The sequence below is a fragment of the Dermacentor variabilis genome, chromosome 1 (genome assembly GCF_050947875.1).
Source record: "Dermacentor variabilis isolate Ectoservices chromosome 1, ASM5094787v1, whole genome shotgun sequence".
Lineage (NCBI taxonomy): Eukaryota > Metazoa > Arthropoda > Arachnida > Ixodida > Ixodidae > Dermacentor > Dermacentor variabilis.
Window position 1 is genome coordinate 156,441,798 of NC_134568.1, and position 20,220 is coordinate 156,462,017.

Genomic DNA, 20,220 nt, shown 5'->3' on the forward strand with positions numbered 1-20,220 from the left:
ATAAAGTCATGACTACTGTTATAGGCAACATACTGCAATTTCAAATCAGTGTATGTAGGACATACATCCTCAGATACTCTCTTGTTATACTGGTTGCAGTTTTTATGATTTGCTGCTCAACAAAAACCTTCAATTTTGTAAATTTTTCTTCTTAAAGTGGCACCATGTAGACAAGTTTGAACTTGAATCAAGTGTCATTGGTATTGTGCTAGGTTCCGAGGTGCTTGGTGGAGAGCAAGCCTTTGAGGATGTGGCCTACCTGGGCTGTGCAGCGATCAATGCTCCACGAAGTGAGCTGGAGATACAACGCAACATGGCCATCCTTAATGATCAGTCCTCGGAGCAGCACATTCAGGTGGCACTAGTAGTGCCCCCGGACTCGGAAGGTGTTGTCACGTGAGCATATATTTCTCTCTTTTTTTTAAAAGAAAGGGACACTGAAGGCAAACACTTTCAGGTTAGGCTGGTAGATAACATTTGTGGAAATCTTGAAATGTTTGGTCAGGAGGCAAACATTTATGTGTGAAAAGAAAATCACACTTTACTGCAGAACTTATCGGTAAAATTTAAGTCCTGCAACATCATTACTATAACATTCCAAGCTGCACACTTCTCGCTGTGTCAGTAGGCACCACACTTACATCAGCAACACAGGCGCACCCACCCACCTTAAGAAAAGAAGAAAGAAAACAATTTACTGCACTGTACTTAGTTGCCAATGATGCAAAAGAGAGCTGTTGCTGAAATTTAATTGCCATCTATCTTCCACCTTATGCTCATGCTAATCCTGCCTTCTGATCTCAGTAAGGGTGGCACATTTAATATTTCGCAGGAGTAATCATAAATCGAGCCTGGCTTTAGCTTTCTCATCAGTGTCCTTCTTTGTCCTTCTTAAGCAGGAGGTGTTACATCGGCATGGTTCTTAAAGACGGTCAAGGCAATTTTAATTGTGCTAGCAATCAATGTTAGTTTTGCACCATATTTGTTCATAAACATTTATGTCCATCCCATTCCACAAAGCACCCACAACTTGCTCAAGAATTTCATATACAGTCAAGCCCGCTTATAACGAACTTGAGTGTTGCGTGGCATCTGTTCGTTATACCCCGAAGTTCATAGTATGTAAGTGTACGACAGCTTAAAAAGAAAAGAAAAGTGGCTAGTCAAAACAAAAAATTTATTTCTTTGCAAAGAAGTTCGTGATGGTCATCTGTTTCTGCAGTGCAGATCTGATGAGGGTGGTCTCCAGTTTATTTAAAGCAGAAGCGTGCTTTTTGCCGAGGCCCTTGGCATAGGCAAGCTGCCTGAGGCTCTCTGTGTAGCCCATGGCTACAGGTACGCTTATGGGTGTTGGCTCCGAAGTTTCATCGTCATCCGGTTCCTCCGCGTCACTCTCCGCCTGTACTTCGCAAGTGATGCCCTCGTCCGTGCACGGTTCCGCAATATCAGCATCTTCATCAGCAGAAATAAAGTCATCCCAACCAGTGTCGTAGCCCCCAATGTCGGAGTCAACGACAATAACACTGAGCTTAGTGCCTCAAGGTGATGGCTCCGCACTCTCCCTCCTCTATCGCACGCGCCTTCCTTGCCTCTGCATGTCGCGGTCAATCAATAAATCAATAAATTCTGCGTCATCCGCGCCTTAGTATTGTGCCTGTAGCGCACAGGTATACAGCTCTAAAAGCAACGCAGCTTCTTTGATTTTCCGATTACAAAGGGCACGCACAGGTTGCTGCCATCCATATTAGTGCACAGAAGTACTGTAACGCGCACTTTACTGTGCTTGTCGCCAGCACATGAGTCGCCTTTCCTAGTGTGCGTCTTGTCCGGCAGCATCTGATAAAATATAACGCTGGTTCGTCTGTATTATATACATCCTGCTTTATGTAGCTTGCAGTAATGGCTCGGTTTATTACAAGCCAAGTGGCAATGTCTAGGTCACTTACCGAAGCTGCCTCACCGACAATTGATTTAAAAACAATCCCATGCCGCACTTCGAATCAATGTAGCCAGTCATTGCCTGGGCAGAAGCCAGAAAAATCTAGCAGGAACACAACGTCTTTGGCTTTGCCCAGCATCATTGGTCCACTTATCGGAATGTTGTGAGCCCATGCGTCAGCGAACCACTTAAGCAGAGCATCCTCTACGTCCGCATAGGTGGCCTTCCGCAGGCGTTTTCTGTTCTTCGAGTCGGCGGCAGAGATGATCTTTTCCTTGTTCTTTAGAATCGTCAAAATGGTTCATTTAGACACATTGTACTTCTTCAACTCTCAGTTTTCAGCGCCTTGAGACACTTCCTTCAAAATTGCTCGCTTCATTGCCATGTTAAGCGCTTTTCGTTTCGGGACCGCTGCAGGCACGGCATTTGTCTGCCATCCTGAATTACAACTCGAGTCTGACTGGAACAAAGCACAGAAGCGAGAAAGAATGGAGGCTAGTGTGGAGAGGCCTGCTTCGCGGTAACAGAAAACAAAACATCTGAACTTTAGCCGGCGCCGTAGCGCGCACGCCGAGACAGCAAAGAAGGTGCAAGAAAGAGTGAGGAGAGGGGAGCAGAGTTGCGAGGATGGGCAGGAGGGCGATCTTGGAAGACACAAGCCAACACTCATGGGCAGTGCGTGACAGCAGGGGCGAGGGTAGAGGGGCACGAAATGGATAGTGCGCCTCCGAGGCTTGGGAAGACAGACGGCGCGCACAAAGGGGTTGGAGGTTGTCGTTACTTCACATCACGGCTGTGGGTTTACGCCGTTTGTTCGCTGTAACCGATTGGCAGGGCTCAAAGACGTTCTTTATACATGCAATTTTATGCCATTGAAGTCATGTATATTTTGACGGTTGCACGGCTCTCATTCGTTTTAAGTGAAAGCTTGTCTTAAGTGGGGCCGTTATATATGAGCTCGACTGTAAATGCCACAGACACAGGAATTGTGGTAGTCAGCTGAAACTTTGTACTCATAGTGTAAAGTGTAGACAGACAGGAGATGTTTTCATAAATGAGGTAGTTTAATTAGAATGAGTACAAATAGAGTCGAATCTTGATATGATCATGGTTAGTTTGAATTTCGAGATTATACAAATTTTGAAAAAGTTGTGGCCAGAATGCATTAAGTACAACACATTCTGTTTCGGCGTGACTGAAAACACTCTCCCTGGCTGTAGAAGATGATATGAATTTTTGAGCCGCCGCAAGAGCTCTTACAAGTGAGTACAGCCACGGCATAGAATTCCGAAGTTGGAATTTAATGTCTTAGCCTTATGTGATCCTGGCAGAGACCTGCGTAGTTAAAAAGCACTCATTGTTGTGTGCAGTGAGCGCTGGCAGTGTTGGTGAGGAAACAAGTGCAAAGTTCTAGAAAGGTCTCCTCGACAACATTGAGGGAAGAATTGACCAGAAAGCCATCAATGACTTCTTCAACCAACAGTAGTCATGATAAAAAAAACAAGAACGTATTACAGTCGCCGACCGATAAATCGGACACCGTTAATGCAGACATGCTCGGTAATTTGGACAGCTTCGTGGCACCGCCAATAACCCTATAGACTTAATGTATAAAGACGACTAATATTTCGGACAGCCGCTAGCTCTACATTCGATTATCCGGACTCCGTCCGTGGCTGTAGCATGCGCCAACTCAGTTGCCGTTATCTTCTCTGGCAACCTCGATGAGACACCCAAGTATGGCCTTGGAGATTACACACTAAACGGTAATCACTGAGGCTTTGCCTTGGTCGCTGCTCTACACCTCTGCGATTTAACTGCAAATGCCGATCTTTGAGGCTTTTCCTGAATTGTGAGGTCACATCAACATCATGATCATCACATCCTTTTCCGGCACCCCTATGGCATGGTCCGCTATCGCCAGTCTATTATGGATGTGCTTGTTGGTTTAGTTTGCATTCCAGACGGCACTCTGCTGGTTCCAAGTAGTCTTTCTCGTGAAGTTACTATAGGCCATGTCAAATGGCACCAACGGTGCCCTCCCAGTCCGAATGAGCCCAACTCCGCAACTGAAGAGGCTGAATAGATGCCTACCACAACAAGCTCAAATGCGAACATCATTGATGACCTGCTAGGCTGCGTTGAGCCGATTCCTGCCGCCGTTAGATTTGAAGATTTGCAGACGTCGGGCAGCGTGGTTTCGTCGTGTGCCGAACTGAGCGATGAAGAAATAATTGAGCAAGTTCTCCCACCGTCAAACAGTGACTCTGACTCATATGATGACGTGCCGTGTGCTCTGGAGCCTTCCACGTGCAGATCTGACTCAAGCCCTTGCAGTCCTTACATCAGTGTACAGCGAAATTCAATACTGGCAGAAATACAGGCGGTCTTGGTTGCACGTAAGTGGAAGTGCGTGCAGCAACGCATCGACCACTTGTTCCTTGCACAGGGGCCTTAAAACGTAAATAAAGTTATCTTTTTTGAACACATTCATTTTTTCAGACATTCGATAGCTCAGACTTCTTTACGTCCCCGTGGAGTCCGAATTATCGGTCGTCGACTGTACCTTCACTTCATTGTTGTGACTGTCGTTTACTATGCATCATACCAATTTCTGATTATATGAATATAATATTACGAGGTCCTGAAAAATTAATATTTAGATTCGACTGTAATTACTAAAGTTGTCATAATTTCCCAACAAATAGCCTTATAAATCACAACATAGAGACAGTTTGTACATCATGTCATTTCCTACAAATAAAATTGCTTCCTGTACTATAATCCTGGTAGAAAAGAAATAAGTGATTTTTATTTATGTATTGCAGTGTGTTGATTTTCAACTTTACCAGATGTATAATTCATGTGAATGATTTTTAGCATGCAAGGTGCATGAAGAAAGTGTGTCACAAAATGTGCGTACAATGCGTGTAAACATACTTGCATGAAATGTAAAATGTACCTGTATGCCGAATGTCAACGGGAGCAAGAGCCTCTGCCAGGCCACATGGCTTTTATCTCTTACTCCTCTTTCTTGTATAAATAAGAAATAAACTTTATTGAGTTGAAGTGAATGTTAGCCATACTAAAGTATTGGGCTGAAACTTCCCACACAACCACTCGAATTCCTGTATACCCTCTGATATGTGCCTTAACCCTTTAATGCCGGAATTATTAAAGGCACAGCATAAAGAATTGTTGCATGAGATTTTAATTTTATTTAGCTATCATAATCGAGTGCCACCAATATTTTATGTGAAGACTAAATTTTGTATGAACCTTGGGATATGTCGCAAATTTGCAACATTCGGCACATAAGGCAAAAGAATGTCGTACATATATCAAAAGAAAAAGAAATCAGTCCGCAGCAGTTCCTCGCTTAACTTGTGGAAAACTGTTTCTTTTGCACTAAACATGACCACATCTATAACGAATGGGTGACAACTTTTTCTGGTGACCTATGGCTAGTTAAAATATTGAAGACAGTTGGCATTTTTGTTCAGACTGCATTTTCCATGGCGCACACTAGGCACACTAGGTCATGAGTATCAAGCCGGTCCGCCGCGATGAAGCGCATACTCGTGTCATCAGCGTGCTCTCCAAGCTACTCCAGCATCAAAAACTCGATCCACTACTGCCCAAAGAATGAAAGGCTTTGAAAAGACTGCACGACTATGAGGACATTGTAATAGTTCCCACGGACAAGGGAAATGCCATGGTCATCTTAGACGAACGGGACTATGAAAACAACATGCGAAGTTTGCTAGAGAATGAAGGAATGTACATCCCCCTTAATCGTGATCTCACTTCGAAGCTACAAAGAGACTTGCAGAAACTATTGGCTGATGTGTTCCGCTTTGTTCCTCCACAGCAGAAGTCCCTTTACTTTTTCTTCTGTGCAACAACGGTTCCGCACCTGCTCTGTATGGATTACCGAAGATCCACACAGCAGACGTCCCAATGTGCCTAATCGGCGACTTCACCCACTCGCCTCTGCACAAGCTGTCGAATTACCTTCACCGCATTATCTCCCCTTTGGTCGGCAAGAGTGGAACGCACGTACAGAACTCGTATGACTTCATTGAAAAAGTTCACGGTTCTCGATGGCAATGAAATCCTGGTGTCGTTCGATGGGAAATCACTTTCCATGAGCATGCCAACAGACCTCGCCGTCAAGGTTTGCACAGATCCACTTGAATCAGACCGAACTATACTGGAAAGAACACCAATCAACGTTCCAGGCCTCAGCAGACTTCTGCAGTTCTGTCTGGGCAATACTTATTAAGCAGGTCCATGGAATGGCAGTGAGTGCTTCAATTTCAGTCATCACAGCGAACGTGACAATGGAGTCACTAGAGTCTCGCACCCTCTCCAGCTTCACACCACGTCCAAAGGTCTTCCTTTGGTACTTGGATGATTGCTTCTCCATGATTAAGAAAACTGCTTTAAGTGCATTTCTTTTGCATCTCAGTAGCATAGAACCGGCCATACAGTTCATGATGGAGAAAGATGCCGATGGCCGTCTGCCTTTTCTAGGCACCCTAGTATAACGCGACGGTATTGGAATGTCGTTCGACGTAGTCAGAAAAAACATGCACACCTGCATCTACCTCAGCTTCACTTCTGTACACCTGACCTGTTGCAAGAAGTCGGTGGTCACCTCACTTGTACGCCATGCAGAAAAACTGCTCAACCTAGGAGGGCCGAGTGGCTGATCTGGCTACCACACGCAGTAACCTGTTGTCTTCAGGCTGCCCCAGTTCGTTTATCAAAACTGTCAAAATTGCTTAGCTCATCCGGTGTCACAACAGCCCCAGCGACGAGAAAAAGAAAAAGGGATTCCGATACCATATATCCTCGGTGTAAGCGAAAGCCTGTCTCGAGAATCTTTTGGTCGTACGAAGTCAATGTCGCAAGCTCAGGCACACAATGGTGACAGTGAAAGACAAGCTCACAAAAGAGGAGTTCGCGGGTGTCGTGTACAGGATTCCTTGCGCCAGTTGTGAACATGTCCACATCGGTAAAACGGGCGATTTAAAAAAAAAACAGCACAGCTATGATGTCAATACCAAGCACGTGGCAACAAACGTGCTGGCTGGACACGCAGCGTCCATGGGCCATGGCATCGACTGGGATAGCGCGAAGATAATTGGAAAAGAAAAGAGCAAGATGGCAAGGCTTTACCTGGAATCCCTTCATGTCCAGACGATGGCACACACGCTCAATCGCAACTCAAGCAATCTGCCCCCGATAAAAACCCAATGCTTACTTCACATCATGAAGCGTATATGACCAACCTTCACTTTATTTCCTTCATGGGGAACAAGGCTCCCGTGGTGGGGCCAAAACATCTTTTTCCTTTTTTGTTTTCGACGATTGGTCGGCGCTTGATATTTCCCGCCATGAATTTTCCCAGCCAGACGGGTTTTCATTGAACCCTGGATTTCAATATGGGCACTGTATTTGAGCCTTTACATGCTAACTTTTTTTTTCTTTCTTTTTAAAGAAAAACCATCTAAATTTCTCTTAATTTTTAAATGACTAATTCATTGTTGAACAGCTTTCATTATTGAAATATCAGCAGTGAATTTTTTATTTGCTGTTGTCTTTTACTGTCACTTATGTTTTCATGTTTATGAGTTGCAGATAGGCAAGGTCAGAGAAACAGTCTATATAAACATCTGTATTTTTTAGAACAGAAGTCAAGCATGCATCCTCCGTGCAATGCATTTGCTAGTGTGGCATGGAAAGGAAGTGGCAGACACGCCGATGTGCACTTGAGGGAGGCCACCAGAGGTTCTGGACCTTCCTCCCAATTGTTAGTTCTAAGTTGAAGCTCCGAACGCGACTTGCTTTTGAAGTCTCTCTTTTTTTTTTTTTTTTTTTTTTTTTTTTTTTTGAGGTGAAGAAACATCCAAAACCGCCGTGATTTTAGCACTAGTGACAGGGGTGGAAGAAGCCTTGTTTTTCTTCTCCTTATGGGGAAGGTGAAGATGAAGATGTGGCCTGATGACAACATAATAACAGTGACATCACACGAAAATGACAGCATAACAGAAAGGACAGATGGACACAGCGAACACAGTTTTGAGCTTTTACCTACTGTCACAGTAAAGCACAAATGATTGAATAAAACTGTTTTTTGTAATCTGCTCATTCATTTTATCTGCGAAGTCTGCTGAACTTCTTCACCACTGGTGGCTGGGGCAGCGTAACACTGCACATCATTGAATGCGACTACAGGGAAATGATGTTAAACCATAGTCGGCCGGAGCTTGGAATATGTACTTAACGGTAGTACAGTTTGACCAAAATAGCATGAGATCACCCACTTACTGTCATAAGCAGAACTACAAGAGAGTTCAATGAAAGGGCAGAAAACATGCAGTATTTATTCACTTCACACAACAAAAGTCTGTTTGTTATTTTCATTTGATGCCATGGCGGGCTAGCAGCAATGATGACGGCTTAACTACAAGCCAGCTTTTCTGCCAGCCCCTTCTTCTTGGCAAACACCTGCATGAGGCTGGCATAATGCGCAGCTTCTGCCACTGTCAGGCCTGAATCGCCCATACTTACGCCTTCTGTGTCGTTCTCTTCACTGTCGTTAGACGACACTTCAGCAATAACAGAGGCAACGATGGTGAAAAGTCAAACCTCGAAACATTGAACTTTGTAGCCAACGTATTCTCGCGGTCGTAGCAGCATTGCCAAGCAACTTCTCCTTGCATTCCAAACGCCACACACCATAGTCAACGGCACATCTCTCTCGCGTGCCAGCACCTACTTCTTCGTGCCACGTTCGATAGCACGAATGATGTCCCATTTTTATTCTATGCTGAGCACCCGGTTTTTGTCCTAGCTTGCACGACGCCACAACACAGGCCGCAACGCTCTCCGACTCTGGCACTGTGCCGAAGTGACGTTGAATATTGATGTGGCTTCACCCTTCCAAGTGCTCTCTGCATTTGCACTTGGAGGCTGTTCTGATCTCTGAGGCTCGTTGTTCTGCTGGGCCGACACACCGCCATGATTTCGCGAAGAAAAGTGAAAACACTATGATTTAACCGATACGTAGACAATAAAGTGGTACAGTTTATGCGGATACAAAATGCATTATGTTCAATGGCCACTGAGTTCGGGATTTGACTTTACTACTTTTAAAACGAAACTACTGTTGTAAGCAGGTACGGTTTAACGAGGTTTTACTGTAACTACAGTCACAGGCTAACAACTATATTATCAGCGCTTTTGCACTGTCTGGAACACTGCCTAGTTTCACTGAGAGCTAGAAAAATTTCACAACCAAGTGTGTGAAATGGGTAGCTCTTATGAGATGGCATGCTTTCAGCATGGCCCTGAACAGTTAGTGAAATATTTTTTTCTTGTTGCAGTGTTGCGACTTCATCATACCATTTTTCTCACGTGGATGTTATGCTGTTAAAGCTCTTTTCCTCTCTTAATGTACTCAACTTTCATAATATGGGCTGGCATTTTTGTGCAGGGTGTACGAGAATAGCACACGCAGTGAAGTTGCCAGTTTCCCTGTCCAGCGAATTTTATTTTGTGCCAGAGGTGCCCTAGGCTCTGCTGAGCAGCACTGCTTTGCTTTCACCTGCTCACATGGAAACAGTGCAGAAGAGGCCATCTTCCAGTGCCATGTCTTCCGTTGCACTAAAGGAGGACCCCCTGCTGTCCATAGGTAAATGCAATAGTAGCAGCAAAGGCTGGCTGGAGACAAGGGATGACTTGCAGCTGCAGATGTGTTCCAACAAACTAATATCTTTAGAGCACTCACATACTTATACATAGAACAGCACTGCTGCCACCAGAGACATTTCTGCAAGACACACACAATACCAAAACTGAAAACAAGCTTGCTTTGTTTTACCTTTTCAATTTAATAAATGATGTCCACATTGAGATGCTAGCATGTAGGTAATGCTTATCTATTTATTTCTGCAGCAAACCTCCGTTAAGTTGAACTTGCACATCGAAAAATTTCGTAGCACTGAGTCGGCACCAATAAGTTCTGTGTATTTTTTAGTCCCGTATGTTAAGTACTTTTCCTGGTAGACTCCAGATACGGTAAACTCCTGTTAAACATAGTTAATCTAAATTTTCATACATGAAGAACAATGTGTTTTGGTTTCTCATAAGCCCATTGCAAAAAAAATGTGCTTAAATGGGCACAGACAGGAAGTTTTCTTATTGGTTTTATTGCTGTATTGGATGGCCACCAACTTAGTAATTGTGCTATGGAGCCTTAGTTTCCCTAGCGTACAACAGATAACTGACTATGTTGCTTCTTAATGCTACCATTTCAAAATGTGCATCAAGAGTTGTGAAGCTTCGAATGTCAAAAAGGAGTCCCATCACGTCATTGAAACCTGTTGTGGCAGTCTCATGGTACCAGATAACACTGGCACATACACACACACTCTGGCCATGCTGTGGAAAGCAGAGTCTATTCTGCACTCTCCATGACAAGAGGGGAGAGTGTGTGCCTCTGCGTATTTAAGAAAAGCACACAATTGGAAGGACCAATTCGACAGATTTTGACGACACATCATTGTATTGCCTTCAAACACCACGCCAAGCTGACTGGCGGGCTCTTAAGTTGTATGTGATACCACATACGTGGCTGGGGGTTTCACCTTCACTTTTTGTGATGTGTTGAGTCTCCTTTTTCACATTCATAACCATGCTGCATTTGACATGCATTTTGAGTGGGTCGTTTAAAAGGTGCTGTAATTAAATATTTGTGGTGCTCTCGAGAAATTGAGATGTCTTACCGTAATTATGCTAACTCTATATGGAGTTAACAGCTACCTAAGTATGCAAAAAATGTAGAACACAATGTTTTCAGGTCAGTACTACTTTAACAGGGCTAAATCGGTTAAGCCAAACTTCCGCAGCCACCACTGATGCCTGCTACTCAGCTGAGCGAGGGTCCTGCATCAGCAGACTTGGAGGAGGTGACTCTGCTAGCTATATGAGAGGCAAATGGTGTCTCTGTGGACATGAACAGCTATAATGCACCAGCAATGGCATGGAAATCTGCAGGGCTGGCACAATAGAAACAATAATTGAGGAGGTTCTTGAGGTGCCTCTGCGAGATAGTAATTAATGTGAAAACAGTGCCCAGGAGCCACACAAACCAGCAATGTTCACCCCACCCTAAATACTTTGGTGCATTTTATTTTTCAGCAACACTGAATAATTTTTAGCAAGCTATGTGAAATGTCTTTTGTAACAGTGCACAGGTTTGCACAGCACCAGGAAGCAACAATTACTTAATTGCTTAAGTAAGAGTGCATAAAGCAAGAAATTCTATCACGCAAATGCAATAAACATCTCTTCTTAAATCTCCCGTTTGGTTTTATTGCAGTTTCATTTATTCTTTTGTGTTGTGGATATTTTGGTGCACTAGGAATTGTTATTTAGTTTTGTGGATCTCTTCTGTTTACCCATCAACTACGTAGCTCAAGCTGTACTCGTCCTAGCTGTTCGTACCAATATTTTCAAGGATTAGCTGTACTCATCCAGGTCACAGCTTCGTCTGCCTTGCTTGCCAAAGAAGAGGTATGCTTGTTGAGTCAGTTAACGTCATACACTTGAGCTTTGGCACTTCAACATATTCCTCAATGCCTTTGAACCCCTTCATTATCATCTGCTCAGATAATTATGCTCGAACCTTACACGTGGGCTGAGGAACACTGTTGGAGTCTCTTTCAGAGCATGTGTTTTATTCATATTTAGGGTGAATGTAAGAGATAAAACGCACATGTAATATATTTTTCGAATCCAGATATGGTGTGCTATAATTTGCTGGAATTATAAACAAACAGTAAATTGTGTACACTTTTTCACTAAAGAACTTAAAGGATCAAGACAAACTTCTAATAAGATAAATATATGTCTTTAGAGTTAGACCTTAGAGTTAGTCTATAACAGTAGTCTACTCGTATCTCAACACCTTAACAGGCCATGCAAGACTGTTACTGATGGGTAGCCTTCTCACTATGTCTCAATGTGTAAACATCAGCACCCAACACAGAGACAATGTCGTATGACACATGGAGAAAGAAAAATATTGCATCCTTTGCTGCCAGTGTCTTCCAGTGTTAATTTCATTCATTCTGAGTCGGAGCAAAGGTGGATGAACATGCCTAAAGCAGAAGAGCATAAAGGGAAAGGGCAGGTGGGAGCTTATCTATATGGCACAGGTGCAGAGGCTGTTGAGAGACGCTGTCTCCCACACAGCCCTCTTGGCAGCACTTTGTTTAAAGGTTTATCCATGCTGACTGCACTCTTTTCCTCACAACAAGGCGCAATGAACGATCATCATGCATGTGCACCATGAGTAGCAGTGCAATTGGCAGTAAGCTGCGTCGGTTTCGATGTAAGCATGTATGTGTGCGACATGGTCTCTGGCACCGCGAAAGGGTTCTGCGCGAGGTTAGTGCCAAGAAAGCTGCTTAATTATATCGGCAGGCTTCGCATCATGACGTGTCAAGCATTTTAATGTCCAAAAGTGCAGTTTCACGGTCGCACACTATTTAAAGTTCTTGTGCTGTGGTAGCCAGTACACTGAAATATTGCTTGTCTCGGAGCTCCACTTACCTCAAAACATTTCCTGGTTTTAAGGGCTTACTGTATTTCATAGTACTCATACTTGGGCTTATTTGTGTATACTTTTGTGCATGTGCCTGTGTTTATTTTGCGAAAGTTGTCTGCTAGAGTAGCTGCAATAGATTAATGGCAGGAGTTGTACACTGCACAAAAATGAGCTTTTTATTTCGTGTCAACAACCTAGATATTGGCAGAATGGTTTCGGTGGTGCTTTCATGTCTAAATGAACAACTAATTGAGCACATTCCCAGCATATTTCGAACACAGCATCAGTGCATCTAATTCATGCTGGGCTGATGTCTATGCAAAATCAGCATTATACTTTATTCTGCATGGCTGTCACTTATACAGTCAACGTCCGATTTTTCAGACTCCCGAGATGTCATGAAAACGTCCAAAAAATCGGGTAGTCCGAAAAAATGAATGCATGCTTTTTACGGCTCTCAAGGGCTCAAATCGTAACAGGCACGTCTGAAATAGCACAGAAAGCCGGCGAGTACACTTATTAGACATATTGGTGACTGTACTGCGACAGGAGACAGCGGGTGCATGCATGTGTAATTACGGAACATAGACTGTCCCGTGACAGTGGCTTCTTTGAATTCTTGTTATGCTTCACCGCACTAGAGTGGGTATGCTTAACCGCGTAACACCGCCGTATTGCGGCGAAGCTGACTTTTGGGAACCAGCATTATGCAACGCTTTACCGTTGCTGTACTTTCCACGCTTCGAATTTGTCCGCAAGAATGACAGAGGCGGAGTAGGTACCATTGTTGACAGTGGCAAATTCTTTCAATGAAGAACACGACAGCGCAAAGCAGGAAGCTTGGTAGCAAACCTCAAAGTAGCTAGCCCTAGCATTGCTGCGGTGGCTACGGCTGCCAGCGGATCAGCATGAAAGAGCGCTGGCCTGATGCTGCAAGATAATTAAAATGGCAGCAGTGGTGACTTCAGTTAATGCCATTTTGCACTTGCAATCACAGCAAAAAGTCCGTCTGGTAAATCAGATGGCGAAGAGTTTCAGCATACAAAATTACATTCGTACTTGTACATTGGCTCTATAGGATTCGTGGGGGTGCCGCGAAGGTGACTGAATTATCGGGCATGTCCGAAGAATTGGTCATTGACTTTAGTGGCAATGGTATGTAATATATGGAGTACATTTCAGTCGTGGCTAGAGGTTGAGTACCATGTGTTGTGGTATAGACAGGGCAGTGTTGTGCCGAAAATATAGTGGTTGATATTCAATACACATGGTGTTCACGCTCTCTTTCTTTAAGAATTTCGAAGAAAAGCTTACGTTGTTACTGATATGGTGATACAGTGAAACCTCATTAAACCATAGTTGGCCGGAGCTCGGAAAAAATGTCTACTGAAGGGTAGTACTGCTTAACCGAAATAGCTTGAGATCGCCCACTTACCTCTCAGAAAAGGAACTCGGAGAGAGTACGATGAAAAGGCAAAAAAACATACAGTATTTATTCACTTCGAGGGACCAAAGTCTTATTTTCGTTTGATGCCGCCACGGCCTAGCAGCGACGACAGCGGCCTCAAACTCATTTCAGCTGCGAGCCAGCTTTTCTGCCAGCCCCCTCTTCACTGCAAATTCCCACATGAGGCTGACGTAACACACAGCTTCTGCCACTGTCAGGCCTGAATCGCCCATGCTGTCGCTTTCCGTATCGTCCTCATCACTGTCGTTAGGTGACATTTCAGCAACAACAGAGACAACGATGGCTTCATTAGACATGTCTGGAGAAGTCTGAACTTTGCTGTCTGTGTCTTCCAAGTTGGTGAAGAAAATACCTTCTATAACACCCTGCCACTCCAGCACTTGGGCCAGAAGGGTTTCACAAGCTTGGTCAACGATGTCAGAAGACTGGTCGACGGTGTCAGAAGTCTGGTCGATGGTGTCACTAGCATCCTCTGCGTCACCCACGCAAACCGTGAAGCCAGCGCGTTTGAAGCAGTTCTGCACTGTCGTCGTTCACCCTACTGCCACGAGTATTCCAGCGGGTGAATTGCACCCAGCAGGTCAATTGAAAAAACATTGCCACACTTAAGGGCTAGAAGAATTCTGCACAGTGGATTCTTTTTGTGCAGCTATTTCACAGCCCAAATGACGCCTTTGTTCAAGGGCTGGGCAATCGCTGAGGTATTAGGAGGCAGAAACACAAACTTCACAGCTGCAAGGTTATCCAGCACGACGTGTGCCAGCACATTATGTAGAATAACTACAACTCTTCTGTTCTACTCCACAAAATGGCGGTCAATAAGGCGCATGTACTCCTAAAAAAAAGTTTTGCAGTCATCCATGCTTTTGTACTGCTGCGGTAGATGACTCCAGACGGCAGTTGGGAGCCTTTGAAACATCTCGGCTTGGCCGACTTCCCAAACACGATAACTGGAAGTTTTTCAGTTCCTAGCAAGTTCATTCCGAATGCAACTGAAATCCTGCCCTTGGCATGCTTGCCGCCAGTGCATGTCTCACCCTTGAACACAAGCATTCTGTCTGGCAGCAGCTTGAAGAACACTGTAGACTCATCCGTGTTGAAGATATCGTCAGGCACGTAGTCCGTCAAGATGTGATTCAGCTGACCATTTTGCCATTGTTCTGCGTCATCCACATCAGCGGTACCTTCTCCTGAAATGGTCCTTGTGTTTATGCTGTGCCTCACCTTAAACCTTGCCAGCCAGCCATTGCTGCACACGAGTCATCGTGGTTCAGCTGCGAAGCGAAAACCAGGGCCTTCTGAAATAAGGGTTCATTAACAGCTAGGTTTTTCGACCGCACTGCTTTTAACCACTTCACCAGTGCCTCCTTCACATCCGGAAAAGTTTAACCTCATAGCCGACATCTTTTCGCAGTCACAGCCGCACTGCCAAGCAACCTCTCTTTTGCATTCCAAATGCCACACGCCGTAGTCAACAGTAGATCTCTCTGACGTGTCAGCACCGGCTTCAGCATGACGCGAGTCCTAGCTTGCAAGACGTCACAACGCTCTCTTGAACGGCGCCGAAAGAACAAAGAAACAAGTGCCCTCTGCATTTGCACTTGGAGGCCGTTCTGATCTCTGAGGGTTGTTGTACTGCTGGGCCACCTGATAGGGACAACATACCGCCTTGATTATGCGTCAAATGTGGAAACACTACATGTTAACTGATACGTATGCAATAAGCTGGTACAGTTTATGCGGATACAAAGCTCATTATGTTCAATGGCTGCTGAGTCGCGGATTTCACTTTACTACTTTTAAAACGAAACTGCTGTTAAGTGGGTACAGTTTAACGAGGTTTTACTGTACAGTCGACTTCCGTTAATTCGACTCCGGTTAATTCAATTTTTCATCTAGCTTGATCCCGTCCAAAGGTTCCAGCCGGTGCCTATGCATTTTTATGGGCTCAAACTTTCGGTATTTCAATCCTAAAATTGGCCTTCACCAGATAATTTGAACTTTACCAGGTAGCATGCCTGGGCCTGACTCCTATGCTGACACCTCTTTAGTGGCAGCCTGTCTCAGTGGAGCTTAGCAGACAGTGAATGTGTTGGAACACATGTGAGTAAAATCTCCCATTGAAAATGCCTGTTTTCAACCTGCCCTAGGAAGATTTTCAAGCAGTAACTGTAGCTCGTAACGTCTGATTAAGGCATTTACCCAATTCTAACACACGTCTCTTTTTTTTCTTTTGCCAAGAAAATTGGACTGAATATAGCCTGCATGCTTCAATCGAACTTGAAACCAAAACTGCCTTCGCAGTATTCGTGTGCTTTACCAAATAATGTACATGCCATGTGGTTGAATAAACTCAAACTCAACTCAAAGGTCAACCTCCATGGAGCAAAAAAGCGACAAACTTTTGGTGTCCACTGCTTGGCAATGGCCGCCCGTCGCCCGACATTCAAAAATTGGCTATACGCTGCCAATCTCTTTCCAGATTTTCACCACCTAGTGAGCATTGCCACCGGAAGTAGTCTTGTGTGGCAGAGAGCACAGGCCAATGAGATCTTAGGACAGCCATTGGCTTCTGTAGGTCACCTGAGTCGAACTCGTCTGGCTACAATGACTACTCCTGGGCAGCGGCAGCACGGTTGACGACATTCACCCACTCTTGCTTGCATGGAGTGTGAGGTGAAGAATATGGGGCAGTGCTTTGTGCTGGATTTCCCACCACACAAAATTAGTGTTAGAATCGAGCAGATACTGCCAAATGAATCAGCAGTGTGTTTAGGTGTATTTTCTGCATCTTGTTTAATTCAACTTGCTGGATGATTTGATCGCTCCTGTCAGGCTTGAATTAACAGATGTCAGCTATCATAAGTTCGCTATGTTGGGTACATTGCTGAATGCATTCAGTTTTAATGCACCAGCAATGAATGATGCTTGATAGAGGCTGCTGTGCTTGCATGGCCTGCAGGGTGTTGCAGAGCTTTGCTGCAGCATTTCGGAGAATGCCACGGCATCCTCCAGGCAGTGTGGGAGGCTCACCCCCACTCAGCTCTGTCAGCACTGGTGTCCCCAACAACGAGCAAGTGCACACCTTTGAGGCCACCCTGGATGTGCGTGAGGAGGACACACGGGTAAGTGTACCAGAGCAAATTGTTGGCGTTTGGCAAGGCTAACTTATTACAGTTGAACCCACCTATAACAATATTCAACTGCCAAAGTAATCTCATTGTTATAGCCAATAATTGTTTTTACCAGGTTGTACGAAAAAAGCAGAGAGCACAAACTTCTAAACATTTTAATTAGAAAGGAGTACTCTGGAACCCACTTATAGCATTATCGGTTGTGGGGTCTCTCACACCCGTGCTCTTGGGACAAAGGAACGACAACACAGTAGTGCAAACAATCACAAGGGCATTTATTGCACCTTTCATAGATCAATGCCTGCTAGCCGAGTTGCTATCCACAAAACATGCCGATGGGCGCTCTACAAATCTAGAAGTCCGACTCACCGCGACCGGAAAACGAGTGAATATGTTCGCCCCAGGCTGGATCCCAACGCCTGGTCATTCGCGCGTACTGTCACGTGAATCGTGGCGCATTCCAAGGCGGCCACGCGAGGCGGTCTCGCAGAAGCATGGGTCTGCGGCGCGCGGGATGTCCACGCCGTTCGCCGACCCGCCGGGGAAGCGACTCCCAGTCCTCCCCTGCGCCCCCAAGTAACCCTGCCGTGAGGCGGCGTTAGCAACGCAACACTCGCGCCATCTCTCGCACTGCGCCCCAACCACATCGACCGCCGCGGGCATCACGCAGGCCTCGCGGCGAAGCCGGATTACAGGAGACGCGCCATGCGGGAAAAACATATCAGGGGAGGCGCGAGGGTCGCGCATCCCCACATCCCCCCAACCTTAAATCACTTCTTATTCCGGCGAAACATGTGACACGGTCTAACATTAACCCGTGCTTCGCGAACAAGATAGAACATGCAACAGAGGACGCGCCGAAGAAATGTCCACACGCTGTCCATAACATGCGAGCCGACATTGTCCCTGGGTACACCGCTGGCGTCCGCCGGTCACAGCAGCAGCTTTGCAGACTCGATGGCACGATGCCAGGCCAGGACTCCGGAAATGACGACGCAGTAGTCGGTACGAGCAAGCGTCGCTCACGCCGACGCGCCCTGCTGGCAAGAGCCGCCGTAGCTGTCGGTGACCGCCGGCTCTTTTGTCCGCCGCCGAGGGTTGTGAGCTGGAGACAGGTGGCCGCCGAAGTCGCTGCGCCGAACTGGCCACAGCATCACCATCGCCCGGGGTGGCTCGATCGTAGTCCGGGGCAGCAGCGCAGGCGATGTGCAGGTGACAGCAAGCCAGGTGTGACTCCAATCACGCTGCGTACACTCAACACACTCGGCAAACACTAAAGTAGTGCAAGGGAGAGGAATTATGCATGCGCATCGCCCACGTGGTACGATGTTCAACTCGGCTAGCAAAAGATCGGGCAGCTACTCGGATGCTAAGTACATGTGAACGAAGCTCGCTTCCTTGAGTCGAACGAGTAATTTCAATTCGTGCGAGGCTAAATAGAATGAGGGAAGCAACTTGCAACACCTCAACGCCACGGTCCACCAGGTTGTGTCCCTCCACGTGCGACAGGCAGCTTCGTAAAGCCTTAGGCCTAAAGCGTCGCTACCCTGACAACAACCGGCATCCAAAAACAACACCCAAAATGAGCGCAAAACAGGCAGCCGCGAGGGGACGTCAGCACTGTGAGGTGGTCCTACTCCGCTCAGTGCACACAGCATCCGAGTTGACGGCGCCCACCGTCCTAGACGGTGTCGGAGCGCCCGGTGCCAGGCCGCAATACCAGTCAGCCCGTGGTGGCACCCGTGGCCCGCGGCCACCCGGCTCCCAGAGCCGCCACTTCATCCGAGTCAAAGAGATAGAAGAAGCTATTTACATAAGAAATTCGGACCAGCCACGAGGCTTCCGTACTCACTCGCTTCAGGATGCAGACCACGTGGCTCTCGTACTGACGAATGTCATTTAAAAAAAAACACTTGCGAAAAGGCTTAGCATGTTGACATGTTCAAACACACTACAGCCACCATCACCTCGCTCAAGAAAGCACGCCGCCGACGCTAGCGATCAAAATTCACGCTAGGCCTACGCTTCGGTTCAAACAAAGGTCTCGAACGAAGCAAACTGTTAAAACTATCGTCCGATGCCCCAAGAGTCCCGTGTTGGGCAGCCAGATGTGGGGTCTCTCACACCCGTGCTCTTGGGACAAAGGAACGACAACACAGTAGTGCAAACAATCACAAGGGCATTTATTGCACCTTTCATAGATCAATGCCTGGTAGCCGAGTTGCTATCCACAAAACATGCCGATGGGCGCGCGACAAATCTAGAAGTCCGACTCACCGCGACCGGAAAACGAGCGAATATGTTCGCCCCAGGCTGGATCCCAACGCCTGGTCGTTCGCGCGTACTGTCACGCGAATCGTGGCGCATTCCAAGGCGGCCACGCGAGGCGGTCTCGCAGAAGCATGGGTCGGCGGCGCGCGGGATGTCCACGCCGTTCGCCGACCCGCCGGGGAAGCGACTCCCAGTCCTCCCCTGCGCCCCCAAGTAACCCTGCCGTGAGGCGGCGTTAGCAACACAACACTCGCGCCATCTCTCGCACTGTGCCCCAACCACATCGACCGCCGCGGGCATCACGCAGGCCTCGCGGCGAAGCCGGATTACAGGAGACGCGCCATGCGGGAAAAACATATCAGGGGAGGCGCGAGGGTCGCGCATCCTCACACGGTCTTAACAATACTCAGACGTAACAATGAGCAGCCGTCGCACCGTGAACTTTTGTGTGTGTTCTATGGCAAAATAAACCGCCTACAATGTTTCTATGCTGCATTACTGGCTATAACAATTAAATCTGGCTACTTGGTGTCTGCACTGAAAAGAAAAGAAAAACGCGAAACGCAAGAAAATAAAAATAAATATACAAGCTTGCCGCACCCACCTGCGTGCACCACACGTGCGTGCCCTATGCATGCCTTATGCATCGCCAGCCTCGCATGACCCTTTCTCGTTTCTCTTTCACCCTTCCGACACCCGAGTCGAAGTTGAAGGAGTGGAAGGGATACAGGAGAGAAAGCAAAGGTGTGCAGTGGCTCGTGTGTGTTTTGCATTTCTCTTCCTTTTT

General features: G+C 46.2%; 1 protein-coding gene across 5 annotated transcripts in view; it reads left to right on the top strand.

Moving 5' to 3' along the window:
* Positions 1-20,220, top strand: part of GAPcenA (GTPase activating protein and centrosome-associated) — a 126,626-nt gene that overhangs the window by 21,988 nt on the left and 84,418 nt on the right. For 4 of the 5 annotated variants that reach the window (XM_075698087.1, XM_075698109.1, XM_075698096.1 and 1 more), the window contains exons 4-6: positions 213-396; positions 9,444-9,641; positions 16,991-17,153. In XM_075698087.1, the coding sequence (XP_075554202.1) occupies positions 213-396; positions 9,444-9,641; positions 16,991-17,153 (545 nt within the window). The remainder of the gene's footprint in view (positions 1-212; positions 397-9,443; positions 9,642-16,990; positions 17,154-20,220) is intronic. The other variant, XM_075698114.1, reaches the window with a different exon arrangement.